The sequence below is a fragment of the Phycodurus eques genome, chromosome 14, assembly GCF_024500275.1.
Source record: "Phycodurus eques isolate BA_2022a chromosome 14, UOR_Pequ_1.1, whole genome shotgun sequence".
Classification (NCBI taxonomy): domain Eukaryota; kingdom Metazoa; phylum Chordata; class Actinopteri; order Syngnathiformes; family Syngnathidae; genus Phycodurus; species Phycodurus eques.
In genome coordinates, this window is record NC_084538.1 from 21,150,305 (window position 1) to 21,165,481 (window position 15,177).

At 46.3% G+C, this 15,177-nt stretch overlaps 1 protein-coding gene across 1 annotated transcript; it reads left to right on the top strand.

Moving 5' to 3' along the window:
* The first annotated feature begins 422 nt into the window (after positions 1-422).
* gnmt (glycine N-methyltransferase) lies at positions 423-14,967 on the top strand. The gene is made up of 6 exons (XM_061697194.1): positions 423-766; positions 8,493-8,620; positions 9,626-9,742; positions 9,934-10,076; positions 12,326-12,447; positions 13,638-14,967. The coding sequence occupies exons 1-6, from the start codon at positions 534-536 to the stop codon at positions 13,807-13,809; spliced, it is 915 nt and encodes a 304-aa protein (XP_061553178.1). The 5' UTR covers positions 423-533; the 3' UTR covers positions 13,810-14,967.
* Positions 14,968-15,177: the final 210 nt, after the last annotated feature.

Here is a 15,177-nt window from a genome sequence, read left to right on the forward strand (position 1 = left end):
TGGCTCTTTGAGTATTTAAGGTTGCCCACCCCAGCTTGAGAAAGAGGAAGTGATATGAAGAATTGACAGCAACAAAAAATAAATAACAACACACCAATGGATCATGTTTTAGTAGTAGTACTAGATTTTGTGGCATGATGAAATCGATTTTTCGTTGGTGTTACGCCCTAATTTGTGTTTGACAGGCAAAATATTTCCACTGTAATGTGGCAAAACTTTGCGTCAAAACAATAAATGATTTATGATATGGCTCATATTAAAGAAATAAAATAAAAAGTAAAGTATGACTAATACTAATCGCGCGGGGCTTCAAAATGTTCCTGCACGACCAGAATATGGGAAAACTACTGTCGTGTATCCGGAAGTAAATACGGACGTGACGCAAATATCTTTGGCCAATCACGAAGTAGGCGTCTGCTGACAGGAGAGTACCATTGGGTTGAAGTTTTGTTCGCCCCCGCGTTCCTCGTATAAATAATAACAAGCGCAAAAAGAGGCTAGCATGTGTCGAGAATCCACTCGCTGAGAAAAGAATGAACGAAAACAACAGCGGCAACATGTCGGTCGACAGTGTGTTCAGGACCCGCTCGCTCGGCGTGGCCGCAGAAGGTCTCCCTGATCAGTATGCCGACGGGAAAGCAGCCAAAGTCTGGCAACTGTACATCGGGAACACGCAGAGTAGGACGCAGGAGTACAAAAGCTGGGTGGTGTCACTGCTCAGAAAACAAGGGGTCCGGAGGGTGCTGGATGTCGCCTGCGGAACAGGGTAAAGTCAGACCGACGAGGCCCGAATGGCTGATCACACTCTGCCTCCGATCACTTCAATCCTTCCCTTTGTTTTATCAGCCACACAAGCAGAACTCTGGAGCGCAGTTAAGATCACATTGTATGGCTGCAGTTCAATTGCTTCATCGGGCTATTGGACGTGTTTTAGAAGAAGTGGAAACTCCTAAAAATGCCAAAAGTGTACTGGCACAATAGGTTATGTGCTTCCATAGTAGTATGTTAATGATCACGCTTATGATTACCATAATGTTCGTTGTATTTCTGTGAGGCATGTGCGAGTGCTGATCCAATCAACATTTTCTCGAAATCATTTGGGTTGGCATTTCAACCCATTGCAAAAAAAAAAAAAAAAAAGAAAAAGAAAAGAAAAAAAAAAAATCTGGGTGAGGATGGAGAATAATGAAAGTGCAGAGTTGCATCATCCATTTGTTCAGTTCCTGTCCCCTTGTGGCAGTGTGAGGTTTCAGCAACGTGGCATGTCATCACTTTTATGTGACAAAACACTTTATTGGGGGATGAACTGGCCTGTGACAGCTGCAGGTGGTTTTGACTCGGTCACAGTTGTGCGTTTACCTCTTTGAGACAAGGCCACAGCGTGAGCCGTACAAGTTCACGCAAACTCCTCCGCATAAGGCGATGTTGTAGAAATGTCACAAGTCATTGATTAATCAACAACGAACCGAGCATTCCAAAAAAAAAATCAACAACTCTTTGGATAATTGAGAGCTATTGTTTCAGTTCAAATTGACCAAATCCTCTGGTTTCAACCGCTCAACCGTAAATATTGTCTGATTTCTCGAGTCCTGAAAATTGAAAAAGATGAAAATTCTTGGCTGAATCTGAAAACTGTACCTGAAGCTGAAAACCGAAACAAATTATTATGACGACTCTGAGTAAAAATTGCATTTATGGCTATGACTGTGTGCTCACCTCACTAAAAGCAAGGCATTGCAATTGCATACATTTAACATCAAGGCTTCAAAGAATAAATCAATTACAAAATGAAAATATTTATTTAGCACTGACCTTGCAACAATGCACAGATAGGGCGGGGCAATATAGTGCAAAAAATAAATAAAAAAATAAATAGTTTATCCAATATTTGCATTGAACTCAGCAGGACATTGATCCCATGCAACAGACATGATGTGTGTGTGTGTGTAGCGTAGCCATGTGGGCCGATGTAAACAAGACCAGAGTGGAATGGTGGTGGAGCTATTTTTAGCCCCCTGAAGGAGCCCATTTTGGCACATAACTCAAAAACACATCTACAGACCAAGTTTATTAATAACAAAAGAAAGATGGAAAGATGGTGGACAACTGCGCCTCAGTTCTGAGGTTCGGGGTTCGAATCACCTTCCTATGTGGAGTTTGTATGTTCTCTCCGTGCTTTCGTGGGTGTTCTCCAAGTAGTCTGGCTTCCTCGCACATTGTTAGGTTCTTTCGCGACTCGGGGTGTACTCCGCTTCTTGCCCACAAGTCAGCCGAGCTAGGCTGCGGCTCAGCATCATGAGGACACGCGCTATCCTGTAGAAAGTGGACTCCGCCCCCAGATCAATATTCATTCCAATGAACCTGTGTTAACGTGAATTCAATTATATAATTTGTTTGTCTGCTGGAATGATTTACACGGTACATTCCCCTTGTCGTACTATCCATCCATCCATTTTCTGAGCCGCTTCTCCTCACTAGGGTCGCGGGCGTGCTGGAGCCTATCCCAGCTGTCATCGGGCAGGAGGCGGGGTACACCCTGAACTGGTTGCCAGCCAATCGCAGGGCACATACAAACAGACAACCATTCGCACTCACTTGCACACCTAAGGGCAATTTAGAGTCTCCAATTTATGCATGTTTTTGGGATGTGGGAGGAAACCGGAGTGCCCGGAGAAAACCCACACAGGCACGGGGAGAACATGCAAACTCCACTCAGTCGGGGCCGGGGATCGAACCCGGGTCCTCAGAACTGTGAGGCTGACGCTCTTACCAGTCGTCCACCGTGCCGCCCCTTGTCGTACTAGGTTGCCGTTAATCATTGCAGTGCAGCGCACTACTTTTCCAGGTCGTTGTCTGCTGCATATTACCTCATCTGGCTTGTTTTGTTCATTGACCAGCAAAAGGGAGTCTTTGATGTCATGTGAATGCTGTATCAAGATAGTCCAGATTAAAATGAACAACCGCAATTGGGACACACAAACCCCTCCACCACGACAAGGTGACTGCTCAAGGAGGGTGTCCCAGTGATCCTAGGAGCTAAGTTGTCTGGGGGTTTATGCCCCTGGCAGGGTCACCCATGACAAACAGGTCCTAGGTGAGGGACCAGACAAAGCACGGCTCAAAGACCCCTAATGATGACGACAAACAATGGACTTCATTTTCCCTTGCCCGGACGCGGGTCACCGGGGCCCCCCACTGGAGCCAGGCCTGGTGGTGGGGCTCGAAGGCGAGCGCCTGGTGGCCGGGCCTGCACCCATGGGGCCCGGCCGGGCACAGCCCGAAAGGGTAACGTGGGTCCCCCTTCCCATGGGCTCAGCACCTGTGGGAGGGGCCATAGGGGTCGGGTGCAGTGTGAGCTGGGCGGTGGCCGAAGGCGGGGACCTTGGCGATCCGATCCTCGGCTACAGAAGCTGGCTCTAGGGACGTGGAATGTCACCTCTCTGGCAGGGAAGGAGCCCGAGTGGGTGTGTGAGGTCGAGAGGTTTGGACAAGATATAGTCGGACTTGCCTCCAAACACAGCTTGGGCTCTAGTACCAGTTGGAATTTCTTCCACTCTGGAGTTGCCCACGGTGAGAGGCGCCGAGCAGGTGTGGGTATACTTATTGCCCCCCGGCTCGGCGCCTGCACGTTGGGGTTCACCCCGGTGGACGAGAGGGTAGCCTCCCTCCGCCTTCGGGTGGGGGGACGGGTCCTGACTGTTGTTTGTGCCTATGCACCAAACAGCAGTTCAGAGTACCCACCCTTTTTGGAGTCCTTGGAGGGGGTGCTGGAGAGCGCTCCCGCTGGGGATTCCATTGTTCTGTTGGGGGACTTCAATGCTCACGTGGGCAATGACAGTGAGACCTGGAAGGGCGTGATTGGGAGGAACGGCCCCCCCGATCAGAACCCGAGCGGTGTTCTGTTATTGGACTTCTGTGCTCGTCATGGATTGTCCATAACGAACACCATGTTCAAGCATAAGGGTGTCCACACGTGCACTTGGCACCAGGACACCCTAGGTCGCAGTTCGATGATCGACTTTGTGGTCGTGTCATCGGACTTGCGGCCACATGTCTTGGTCACTCGGGTGAAGAGGGGCGGATCTGTCAACTGATCACCACCTGGTGGTGAGTTGGCTCCGATGGTGGGGGAAGATGCCGGTCCGACGTGGCAGGCCCAAACGTATTGTGAGGGTCTGCTGGGAACGTCTGGCAGAATCCCCTGTCAGAAGGAGTTTCAACTCCCACCTCCGACAGAACTTTGCTCATGTTCCGGGGGAGGCTGGGACACCAACGGTGAGGGATGCCGTCAAGCTGAAGAAGGAGTCCTATTGGGCCTTTTTGGCCTGTGGGACTCCTGAGGCAGCTGATGGGTACCGGCTGGCCAAGCGGAATGCAGCTCTGGTGGTCGCTGAAGCAAAAACTCTGGTATGAGAGTTCGGTGAGGCCATGGAGAAAGACTTCCGGACGGCTTCGAGGAAATTCTGGTCCACCATCCGACGTCTCAGGAGAGGAAAGCAGTGCACCACCAACACTGTGTATAGTGGGGATGGGGCGCTGCTGACCTCGACTCGGGACGTTGTGAGTCGGTGGGGAGAATACTTCGAAGACCTCCTCAATTCCACCGACACGCCTTCCCATGAGGAAGCAGAGTGTGGGTTCTCTGAGGCGGGCTCTCCTATCTAAGGGTTTGAGGTCACCGAGGTAGTTAAAAAGCTCCTCGGTGGCAGGGCCCCGGGGGTGGATGAGATTCGCCTGGAGTTCCTAAAGGCTCTGGATGTTGTGGGGCTGTCCTGGTTGACACGCCTCTGCAACATCGCGTGGACATCGGGGACAGTGCCTCTGGATTGGCAGACTGGGGTGGTGGTCGTGTGTGTTCCAAATACAGGGGGATCGATCACACCTCTCAGCCTACCTGGTAAGGTCTATTCAGGGGTGCTAGAGAGGAGGGTCCGTCGGGAAGTCGAATCTCAGATTCAGGAGGAGCAGTGTGGTTTTCGTCCTGGCCGTGGAACAGTGGACCAGCTCTACACCCTCGGCAGGGTCCTCGAGGGTGCATGGGAGTTCGCCCAACCAGTCTACATGTGTTTTGTGGACTTGGAGAAGGCGTTCGACCGTGTCCCTCGGGGAGTCCTGTGGAGGGTGCTTCAGGAGTATGGGGTACCGAACCCCCTGATACGGGCTGTTCGGTCCCTGTACGACCGGAGTCAGAGTTTGGTCCGCATATCCGGCAGTAAGTCGGACTCGTTCCCGGTGAGGGTTGGACTCCGCCAAGGCTGCCCTTTGTCGCCGATTCTGTTCATAACTTTTATGGACAGAATTTCTAGGCGCAGCCAAGGCGTAGAGGGGGTCCGGTTTGGTGGCCTCAGTATTGCATCTCTGCTTTTTGCTGATGATGTGGTTCTGTTGGCTTCATCAAACCGTGAGCTCCAACTCTCACTGGAGCAGTTCGCAGCCGAGTGTGAAGCGGCTGGGATCAGAATCAGCACCTCCAAATCTGAGACCATGGTCCTCAGTCGGAAAAGGGTGGCATGCCCTCTCCAGGTCGGGGATGAGATCCTGCCCCAAGTGGAGGAGTTCAAGTACCTTGGGGTCTTGTTCACGAGTGAAGGAAGAATGGAACGGGAGATCGACAGGCGGATCGGTGCAGCGTCTGCAGTGATGCGGACTTTGTATCGGTCCGTTGTGGTAAAGAAGGAGCTAAGCCGAAAGGCGAAGCTCTCAATTTACCGGTCGATCTTCGTTCCTACCCTCACCTATGGTCATGAGCTGTGGGCCGTGACCAAAAGAACGAGATCCCGGATACAAGCGGCCGAAATGAGTTTCCTCCGCAGGGTGTCCGGGCTCTCCCTTAGAGATAGGGTGAGAAGCTCTGTCATCCGGGAGGATCTCAGAGTAGAGCCGCTGCTCCTCCGCATTGAGAGGAGCCAGATGAGGTGGCTGGGGCATCTGATTCGGATGCCTCCCGGACGCCTCCCCGGTGAGGTGTTCCGGGCACGTCCCACCGGGAGGAGACCCCGGGGACGACCCAGGACACGCTGGAGAGACTACGTCCTTCGGCTGGCCTGGGAACGCCTCGGGATCCCTCCGGAAGAGCTGGATGAAGTGGCTGGGGAGAGGGAAATCTGGGCGTCCATGCTAAAGCTACTGCCCCCGCGACCCAACCCGGATAAGCGGTAGAAAATGGATGGATGGATGGATGGAACCGCAATTGGAAAACCAACTACAAAATAGAATTCATTCATTCATTCATCTTCCGTTCCCCTTATCCTCACTCGGGTGGCGGGCGTTCCCCAGCTATATTGTTAAATTAATCTCTCTGACGGTATCAATCAAAACTAAGAATTATTTTCTTTATAAAGACAATTTTTTTGATACATCTCGAGTCTCAACTTTGATTAGATAGAATAGAAAGCCTTTATCACTATTGTGTGAGCAGATACAACGAAATAGGGGTGCAACTCCAACTTTGTGTTTCAGGAATGACAAATAAAAATAGAATAGAAAAATAAATACATTCATTCATTTTCCTCCGCTTATCCGGTCGGGTCGCGGGGGCAGCAGCCTCGGCAGGGAAGCCCAGACTTCCCTCTCCCCAGCCACTTCATCCAGCTCTTCAGAGGGGATCCCGAGGCGTTCCCAGGCCAGCCGAGAGATGCAGTCTCTCCAGCGTGTACTGGGTCGTCCCCTGGGTCTCCTCCCGGTGCGACGTGCCCGGAACGCCTCACCAGGGAGGCATCCTAATCAGATGCCCGAGCCACCTCATCTGGCTCCTCTCAATGCGGAGGCGCAGCGGCTCTACTCTGAGATCCTCCCGGATGACCGAGCTTCTCACCCTATCTCTAAGGGAGAGCCCGGACACCCTGCAGAGGAAGCTCATTTCGGCCGCTCGTATCCGGGATCTTGTTCTTTCGGTCACGACCCACAGCTCGTGACCATAAGTGAGGGTAGGAACGTAGATTGACCGGTAAACAGAGAGCTTCGCCTTTTGGCTTAGCTCCTTCTTCACCACAACGGACCGATACTAAGTCCGCATCACCAAGATATTTGAACTCCTCCACTTGGTGCAGGATCTCATCCCTGACACGGTCGAACGCCTTCTACAAGTCCACAAAACACATGTAGACTGGTTGGGCGAACTCCCATGCACCCTCGAGGACCCTGCCGAGGGTGAAGAGCTGGTCCACTGTTCCACGGCCAGGACGAAAACCACACTGCTCCTCCTGAATCTGAGATTCGACTTCCCGACGGACCCTCCTCTCTAGCACCCCTGAATAGACCTTACCAGGTAGGCTGAGAGGCGTGATCGATCCCCCTGTATTTGGAACACACACGCCGGTCCCCCTTTTTAAAAAGGGGGTCCACCACCCCAGTCTGCCAGTCCAAAGGCACTGTCCGATGTCCACGCGATGTTTCATAGGCGTGTCAACCAGGACAGCCCCACGACATCCAGAGCCTTTAGGAAATCCGGGCAAATCTCATCCTTGCAACCGAGGAGCTTTTTAACCACCTCGGTGACCTCGACCCCAGAGATAGGAGCGTCCGCCTCAGATACCCAGACTCTGCTTCCTCATGGGAAGGCGTGTCGGTGGAATTGAGGAGTATTCTCCCCACCGACTCACAACGTCCCGAATCGAGGTCAGCAGCGCCCCGTCCTCACTATACAAAGCGTTGATCCCTGGGACGGTGGACCAGAATTTCCGTTCGGAAATCGTTCTCCACGGCCTCACCGAACTCCTCCCACATCCTAGTTTTTGCCTGAGCAACCACCAAAGCTGTATTCCGCTTGGCCAGCCGGTACCCATCAGCTGCCTCAGGAGTCCCACAGGCCAAAAAGGCCCGATACGACTCTTTCTTCAGCTTGATGGCATCCCTAAAAATGAGTACATTTGTAATATAAAAGTTACACTTCACAATACTGAATCATACAGTGCAAATGACAGTAAAGCACACGCGTTAGAAGTACAGCGTCAGCAAAGTCATGAAAGCTGAATGTCAAAAAATAAACGACTACATTTGCAGTGCAAATGGCAGTGAGGCAAACTAGTGAACTATTCATGCATTGCATTGTTCCTGCTAAGCCTGTTTTTTTGTGAAACTTTGTGCAGAGGTTGTTCACGGACCAAGTACAGCAGCTGCGAACAAACGAAAACAGACTCAATTCACTTTATTTACCATTTCCCAGGCTCTCTCATTGAATAATCTGCTTTTGTTCTCAACCACAAAACAAAGTCATGACTTCAGCCTCGCAATTAAATCTCTTCGTAACACCGGTACCTGTACGGGTAGGCAGACGGGTGTAAACCTGTCAAAGCAGTTAAAAACGGTTTGAACATTGCTGCCATTCCTATCCACCCACACAGAGCGTAAAGAACCAAACATTTCAGTTGACTAAACTGCATCACAATATTGACATATTAATCAACACATCGAGTAAAACTCACTTGATCACTGGATTCATCATTGTAGAGGTTGTTGACATTGCGTGTTTTTTTTTATTTTTTATTTTGCAGGGTTGACTCCATTATGTTGGTGGAGGAGGGCTTCAATGTGGTGAGCGTCGATGCCAGCGACAAAATGCTCAAGTACGCACTGAAGTCGAGATGGGAGAGAAGAAAAGAAGCAGCGTTTGACAAATGGGGTGCGGATATTTTTGCTCTCACTGAACTTTCATGTTGGATGTTTGCCAACACCCAAAAGTTCAACACAGTCTAGTGGAATTTCATGTCTGGTTCCCACAATTTCGCACATTTCCATCTGTATAGTTTGTGCAAATGTATTTACGTGTATTTCGTACGGGCTACGAGCACGTGTCATGGTGTACGTGGAAAACAGGCTTGGACAGGTGTTACTGAGTACGCGTACCAGCATTACGTATTCAGGATTTGTTTTTTGTTTTTTTTAAATAAATAAATAAATGCAACTGCAATAGATTTGGATTACACGGGGCTAGCTAACTGAATATTTATTTATTTTCCTTAATAGATCAAATCGCTATTTAAAGACAGCTTTTTAAGTTCACTTGGGTTATATTTTTCTGAGATGTACATTTGATGATCTTAAACATTAAAGTGGGGAAACTATGCAAAAACATAAGAATTTGTGTGTGTGCACCAACGTTACGTTAGTAAAGTAGACTCACGTTAAAGCTCACCGATTTGCGTCATTTGTTAACTTCACCATCGTCTCTCGGGTCCCGCGACGCTGCGTTATACTCGACGGGGGGGTGGGGTGTTACAACAATTGGGTGCTCGCTTTGCCACACCTTCGCCATTTGCCTTTTTTTCTCTCTCTCTCTCTCGCTCCTCAATTAGTCGTCGCATTTCGGAACCGCTGTCTCATCAATCGAACGCTTCACTTCCACGCCCGAGAAGATGCGCCAGCAAAAAAAATGACCGTGGGCTTTGCGTGTGTGTGTGTGTGGATGGTGACCTTCAGCGGACAAATAAAATACCTACACCTCTCTCCAAAGTGCAGTTTCACAAATTGGCATTGGAATGCTTATATGAAACTTACATATTTATGTAGTGGTTGGTTGCTACTTCGTGAATCATGTATATTTGAATATATTCTGGTGTACGATTGTTTGTTTATTATTGATTTTCTATAATATGTGTGTCTTTGGGTTGGGGCTTGGGGTTGGCAGTGATCGAAGAAGCCAACTGGCTGACGCTCCCAGAAGACATCCAGAAACAAGGAGGAGATGGCTTTGATGCGGTTATTTGCCTTGGCAACTCTTTTGCCCACTTACCAGATTTTAAAGGTGCAGTATGTGGTCTCTTTGGTGGTGGCTATTGTTTTAGTTACACTTGTTCTAAAACTTCTAATCTTCTTGATTTGTCCAGTCTTGTGGGCTTTTTGTAATTTAATGTTTTGTTGTTGTTGTTGCACTTCGTAACACGACTTTCATTGTTCCAATCATTAAAAAAATGATTGTATTTTATCTGCTCTAAGGGGACCAGAGTGACCAAAAGTTAGCTCTTCAAAACATCGCGAGCATGGTCAAACCAGGTGGGATCCTCATCATCGACCACCGCAACTATGACTACATCCTGGAGACTGGGCGGGCACCACAAGGCAAAAATGTTTACTACAAGGTATGAAGGTGATTGGAATTGGGTATATTTGCTCCAGAATAAAATGGAACCTCCAAGGCACACCAAGCGACACGCGGCCAAACACGACTCAAGTGGACTGTGGCGAAAAAAAGTTACAGTTGGCAACTCACACCTACTCACCAAGCGATTGAGCACTGCACATCTAATGACGCACTGCCATGAGAAAACTGCAACCCTGAACCCTGTGTCAGGTTTGGAGGTTTCACATACAATACACTGTACTGAATTATTTTTTATTGAACCACAAAAACATGGCACAGTTGTCAAGGAAGAATCGGATTGCCACAAAGACAGCAAACAGATGAAAATAAAGGAGTGTGGATATTTTCAGAGGATGTTGGCAATGATTGATGGCTTCATTCACTGACTGAACTTCTGTGTATATTTTGGCGAAAAGGACTCTCCCCCGCTTTGTTTTCTGAAAGGAAAACAAAGCGGGAAATGTACAGTACCTATGAAATTATTATTAGTATCGTGGTATTCTTGTATAACAATATTTACACATGCACGCACACAAATACACGTCTGTACACTTTGGCGGCAGCCAGCTGGGTCGCGCAGACATGCAATACCCAAAAAATTGTTTTTTTTCAAAAGGACTCTCCCCCGCTTTGTTTTCCTTTCAGAAAACAAAGCGGGAAATGTACAGTACCTATGAAATTATTATTAGTATCGTGGTATTCTTGTATAACAATATTTACACATGCACGCACACAAATACACGTCTGTACACTTTGGCGGCAGCCAGCTGGGTCGCGCAGACATGCAATACCCAAAAAATTGTTTTTTTTCAATGCACATGAAAGTTCAAGTGCATTTTTGGATTGGATGTTACATCTGCGACGTTGTGACGCCGTTCGCTGACGATTCACATTTTGAGTCGAAGCGAAACTAGTGGCAGATGGTCAGCCACTCATGAAAACGTAGTTGCCGAACCTTGCACACAAGTGTTGTAACCTTCAAGACTTGTCTTGGTCTGAAACCACATTTTGAAGGTCTCTGTCTTGTCTCGGACTCGATTCCCTAAAGTCTTGGTCTTGTCTCGGCCTCTGACTGGCTGGACTCTGGAGTTTCCGTTGAGACCAGCACTGAGCTGCTATTCTTCAGCTTCATTAAATAATTCTTATGTACAAACCCCAGTTCCAATGAAGTTGTGAGGTTATGTAAATCAAAACTAAATCAACTGATTAGCAAATCCATTTCAATTTACTATTACAATTTACTACACTGCAAAGACAAGCTATTTGAGGTACAAACTGATAAAACTTTTGTTTGCAAATAGTCACTCATTTAGAATTTGATGCCCGCAACATGGAATTCTTTACTATTCTTGCTTGATGCACAACTTCAGTTGCTCAACCATCCCGGGTTCTCCATTGTTATATTCTGCGCTTCATAATGTGCCACACATTTTCAATGGGAGACAAGTCTGGACTGCTGGCAGGCCAGTCTAGTACTCACACTCTTTTACCATGAAGCCACGCTGTTTTAACAAATGCAGAATGTGGCTTGGCATTGTCTTGCTGAAATAAGCAGAGACGTCCTTGAAAAAGATGTTGCTTGGATGGCAGCGTATGTTGGTCCATAACCTGTATGTACCTTTCAGCATTAATGGTGTCTTCATAGATGTGCCCATGTCACCAATGCCCATGGGCACTAACACACCCCCCCATACCATCACAGATGCTGACTTTTGAACTTTTCACTGATAACAATCTGGATGGTCCTTTTCCTCTTCGGCCCTGAGGACACGACGTCCAAGATTTCGGAAAACGATTTGAAATTGGCTCCAGCTCACTACCTCTGTTGCAGCGCAGCGGTTAGAAATTGTAGGTTCAGAAGAATGGAATGTCAAAAGTTCCTGGGTTTGTGTCTGTTTAGGCAAACCATACTATAAAAAGAGGAGAGCAGGAAGAAAATAGTCATGCATTTGTTTTTTAATGTATTTTACTCATCCATATTTGATTCTTCCTTTTCATCACACCAACTTTCCTATTCTTTAATCCAGACAACCTAGAGCCAATACAGATGGAAGGTTTACATATAAATGCAAAATCAACAGTTGTATGCTAAACCCAAATCCACTTCATACAGCTCTGTAATCCCAGAGTCTGCTCTCATACACCAACCACATGGCCATCCTGAATAGACAATGATGGATGGAAGAAGTCTTGGTATTCAGTACTAAATTAAGTTGCACTTTATGCATCGTTTGTTTTGTGTTGCAGAGCGATCTAACTCAGGACATTTCCACTTCTGTACTGTGGGTGAACAATAAGCCCCACATGATTACACTGGACTACACTATCCAAATTCCTCAGGCCAGCCCTCAGAACCTCCCTGAGGTCAGGTAGGTGTCGTGGGTTTGAAAGCACCGACAGCCACATGTTAATGCACTCACTGGTCACAACATAAGGTACACCTGCAAAATAGAATGGGCTCTAATGACACATAAAATGTTGTTTTGCCTTTTCTAAGTAGGCACCAAATGTTTACTTTATGACACTACTACGTTTGCACAGGTTAGTGATAGACTAAGGCTCGGTACACACACAAGGACAACTGGGCTGTTTTTGTCCTGATTTTGCCCCTTACCGACCAAGGACATCTTATGTCTTGTAAGATTATTTTATAAAATTATCCTCCAGTCTGATGTGTGTTAAGAGTGAATTTGTAATGCTTTTCGGGTCCGAAACAGGTGGGGCGAGACAATCTTAAATATTGAACAATGTTTACGACCAATAATCTTTGTTTGTAGGGATAGCTAAGTCGTGACGGCATGAATTGTCATCTCGGGGACAAGTTAACAACCGTAAATAAAAACATTTCTTCACAATGTAGTTTTTTTTTGTTTGGCTTTTTTTTTTTTGGTTTTGCTTTGTTTTAATAAAAGTGGGTTCCCCACACTGGAAGAACTTATTTCATGCAAGATTTTTTGAGACATCATTGCCATTTAACAACGGTCTCGTTAACGGCCACCTTTGGGAAAAACTCTTTTGATTTGAAAAATCCTTGCGTGGACCAGGCCTAAGGCTCGTTCTGACTTGCGTTACACATTCGGGTTAAAATGCCACCACAGGAACGGAACTTCGTCGTAAACTGAGGACCTCCTGTACAGCGTATTTGCTGCCCCATATTGCCGCAGAGGTTGTACCACTTGCTCAAACAATAGCTTGGTCTGTGATGCATTTAAATTATTATATTGTTCAATATTATGACTGAAAGACTTTAACACAAACACACGCACAACAAAAGAAAACGAACAAATAAACGTGTAAGAATGATTACGTGAAGGAGAAAAAGAAATGTTAATACATGTTAAACAAATTAATGTAGTGTACTATTTCATCATAAGCTCTCTCGTGAGGACCCCTTATGTCCTTTTAGACATATTTGACTGATGCCTAACTTGAAATGTTGTTATTATGACTAATTATCTTCCAACTTGTGTGAAGTCGTAAATTCCTCCCGGTCAAGGTCAGTCGTCCCCTTGGTTGGATGCGAGACCTCTTTACGTGTGTGCTCAATGTGTGTTCCCAGTAAATTCCGACTCTCTTACTACCCTCACCGCCTGGAGAGCTTTAAAGCGCTGCTGCAAGACGCCTTCTACGGCAAAGTGGAGCACGTCGTCTATGGAGATTTCATGGCATACGTCCCTGGTCAAAGTCAAGATCCGTGCTACTTCATCCACGTTTGCAAGAAGACTGCATAGGCGCACGTACACTGCAAGAAATGTTATAGTTTTTCAGTTCAACCATATTCATCCTCCCAAATTCTTCATTTAATCTAAATTTTAAATATCACAAATTACAGCTTTTTTTTTTTTTTTTTTTTTGTTTTTTTTTTTGAAATAATAATTAACAAGATTCCTATGTAGCCATTGGTGGCCCACAGTGTAATACATTAACATACATAAATGTGATGGGTTGCTTTTCATCGGTAATTCTTTTGTGTTTACCACCTGGGTCTTAAAAAGCAAGTTCATATAATGGTTGTTTTTGTCAGGGAGAAAAAGCTCAAGAAAAATATCTCATTTATAGTTTTTCAGTCTTTTTGGTAGTCAGTCTTCTGCTCGTGATTTTGTGAAGCGATCCGACGTCTTCTCAATCTAAACTACTTGCAGTGTTACACAGGGTATAACTCTCATTCCAGAAAGTCCTCACACAGTTTCCATTTGTTGAAGTGGTTAGAGTTTCAATTACTTGAAGGCCAAATGATCAAACCTAGTGATTGTTTAACAACGCCAACTCCGACGAGAAAGGTGCAGATTGTGCCATCATTTTATAGATCTTGGTTCATGTGTCCATGGACTCTTTCTTTGTGACTTTATTTTAATGCTAACCCAGAAAAATAGTTCCACTTGTTTGTGATGGATGAGAAGCAGAGAATGCCCTCCTTAATTCCATATTACTTGCAGGAATGTGAGCCGAAGCGTGAACACCCAATCATCTTAAGACGTGCTGTCAACCAAAGATTTTACATATTGTTATTTGCTTTCCTCAGTCTTTGATTTACACTTTGCACAGTGATCGAAATGTGTTGAAAAGGACATATTTTGCTTATGTTGGCCCTAACCATGCAAAATAAAATGCATGGAGGGAGGGATAGGGAGAGAGAGAGAGAGAGAGAGAGAGAGTACAGCAGCAAATTGAAATGGCATCCAGGCTACTGCCGTTTGTCTAACGACGGGAAATGGTAAATCAGTGCCCCATGTTAAAATATATATGGTACAATACAGTGATTCATTTTCAAATGCAGTGGGTTAAGACATTTCTAGGGAACATCTCACAACGGTCTTATGTTGCTGGGTCTTAAAGATGATCAGTTGTAATATTTTGCTTGAAAATACATTAAATAACATTTCATGTTGTGTGCAGGTGTGTTTTTTTTTTTTTTTTTTTTTTTTTCTTTTTTGCCTTAGGAAGTTGTGGAAGATGGCAAACAGCTGTTTCATATTTGTGTTCTGCTTCACTATACCTACCTGTTATGTTTGTAGAGGTTAAAATGTTTGGAGCTTTTCCTCCGCTTTTCATATTTTATGTTGTTGTTATATAGGAGCATAGGAATTATTGAAATATTA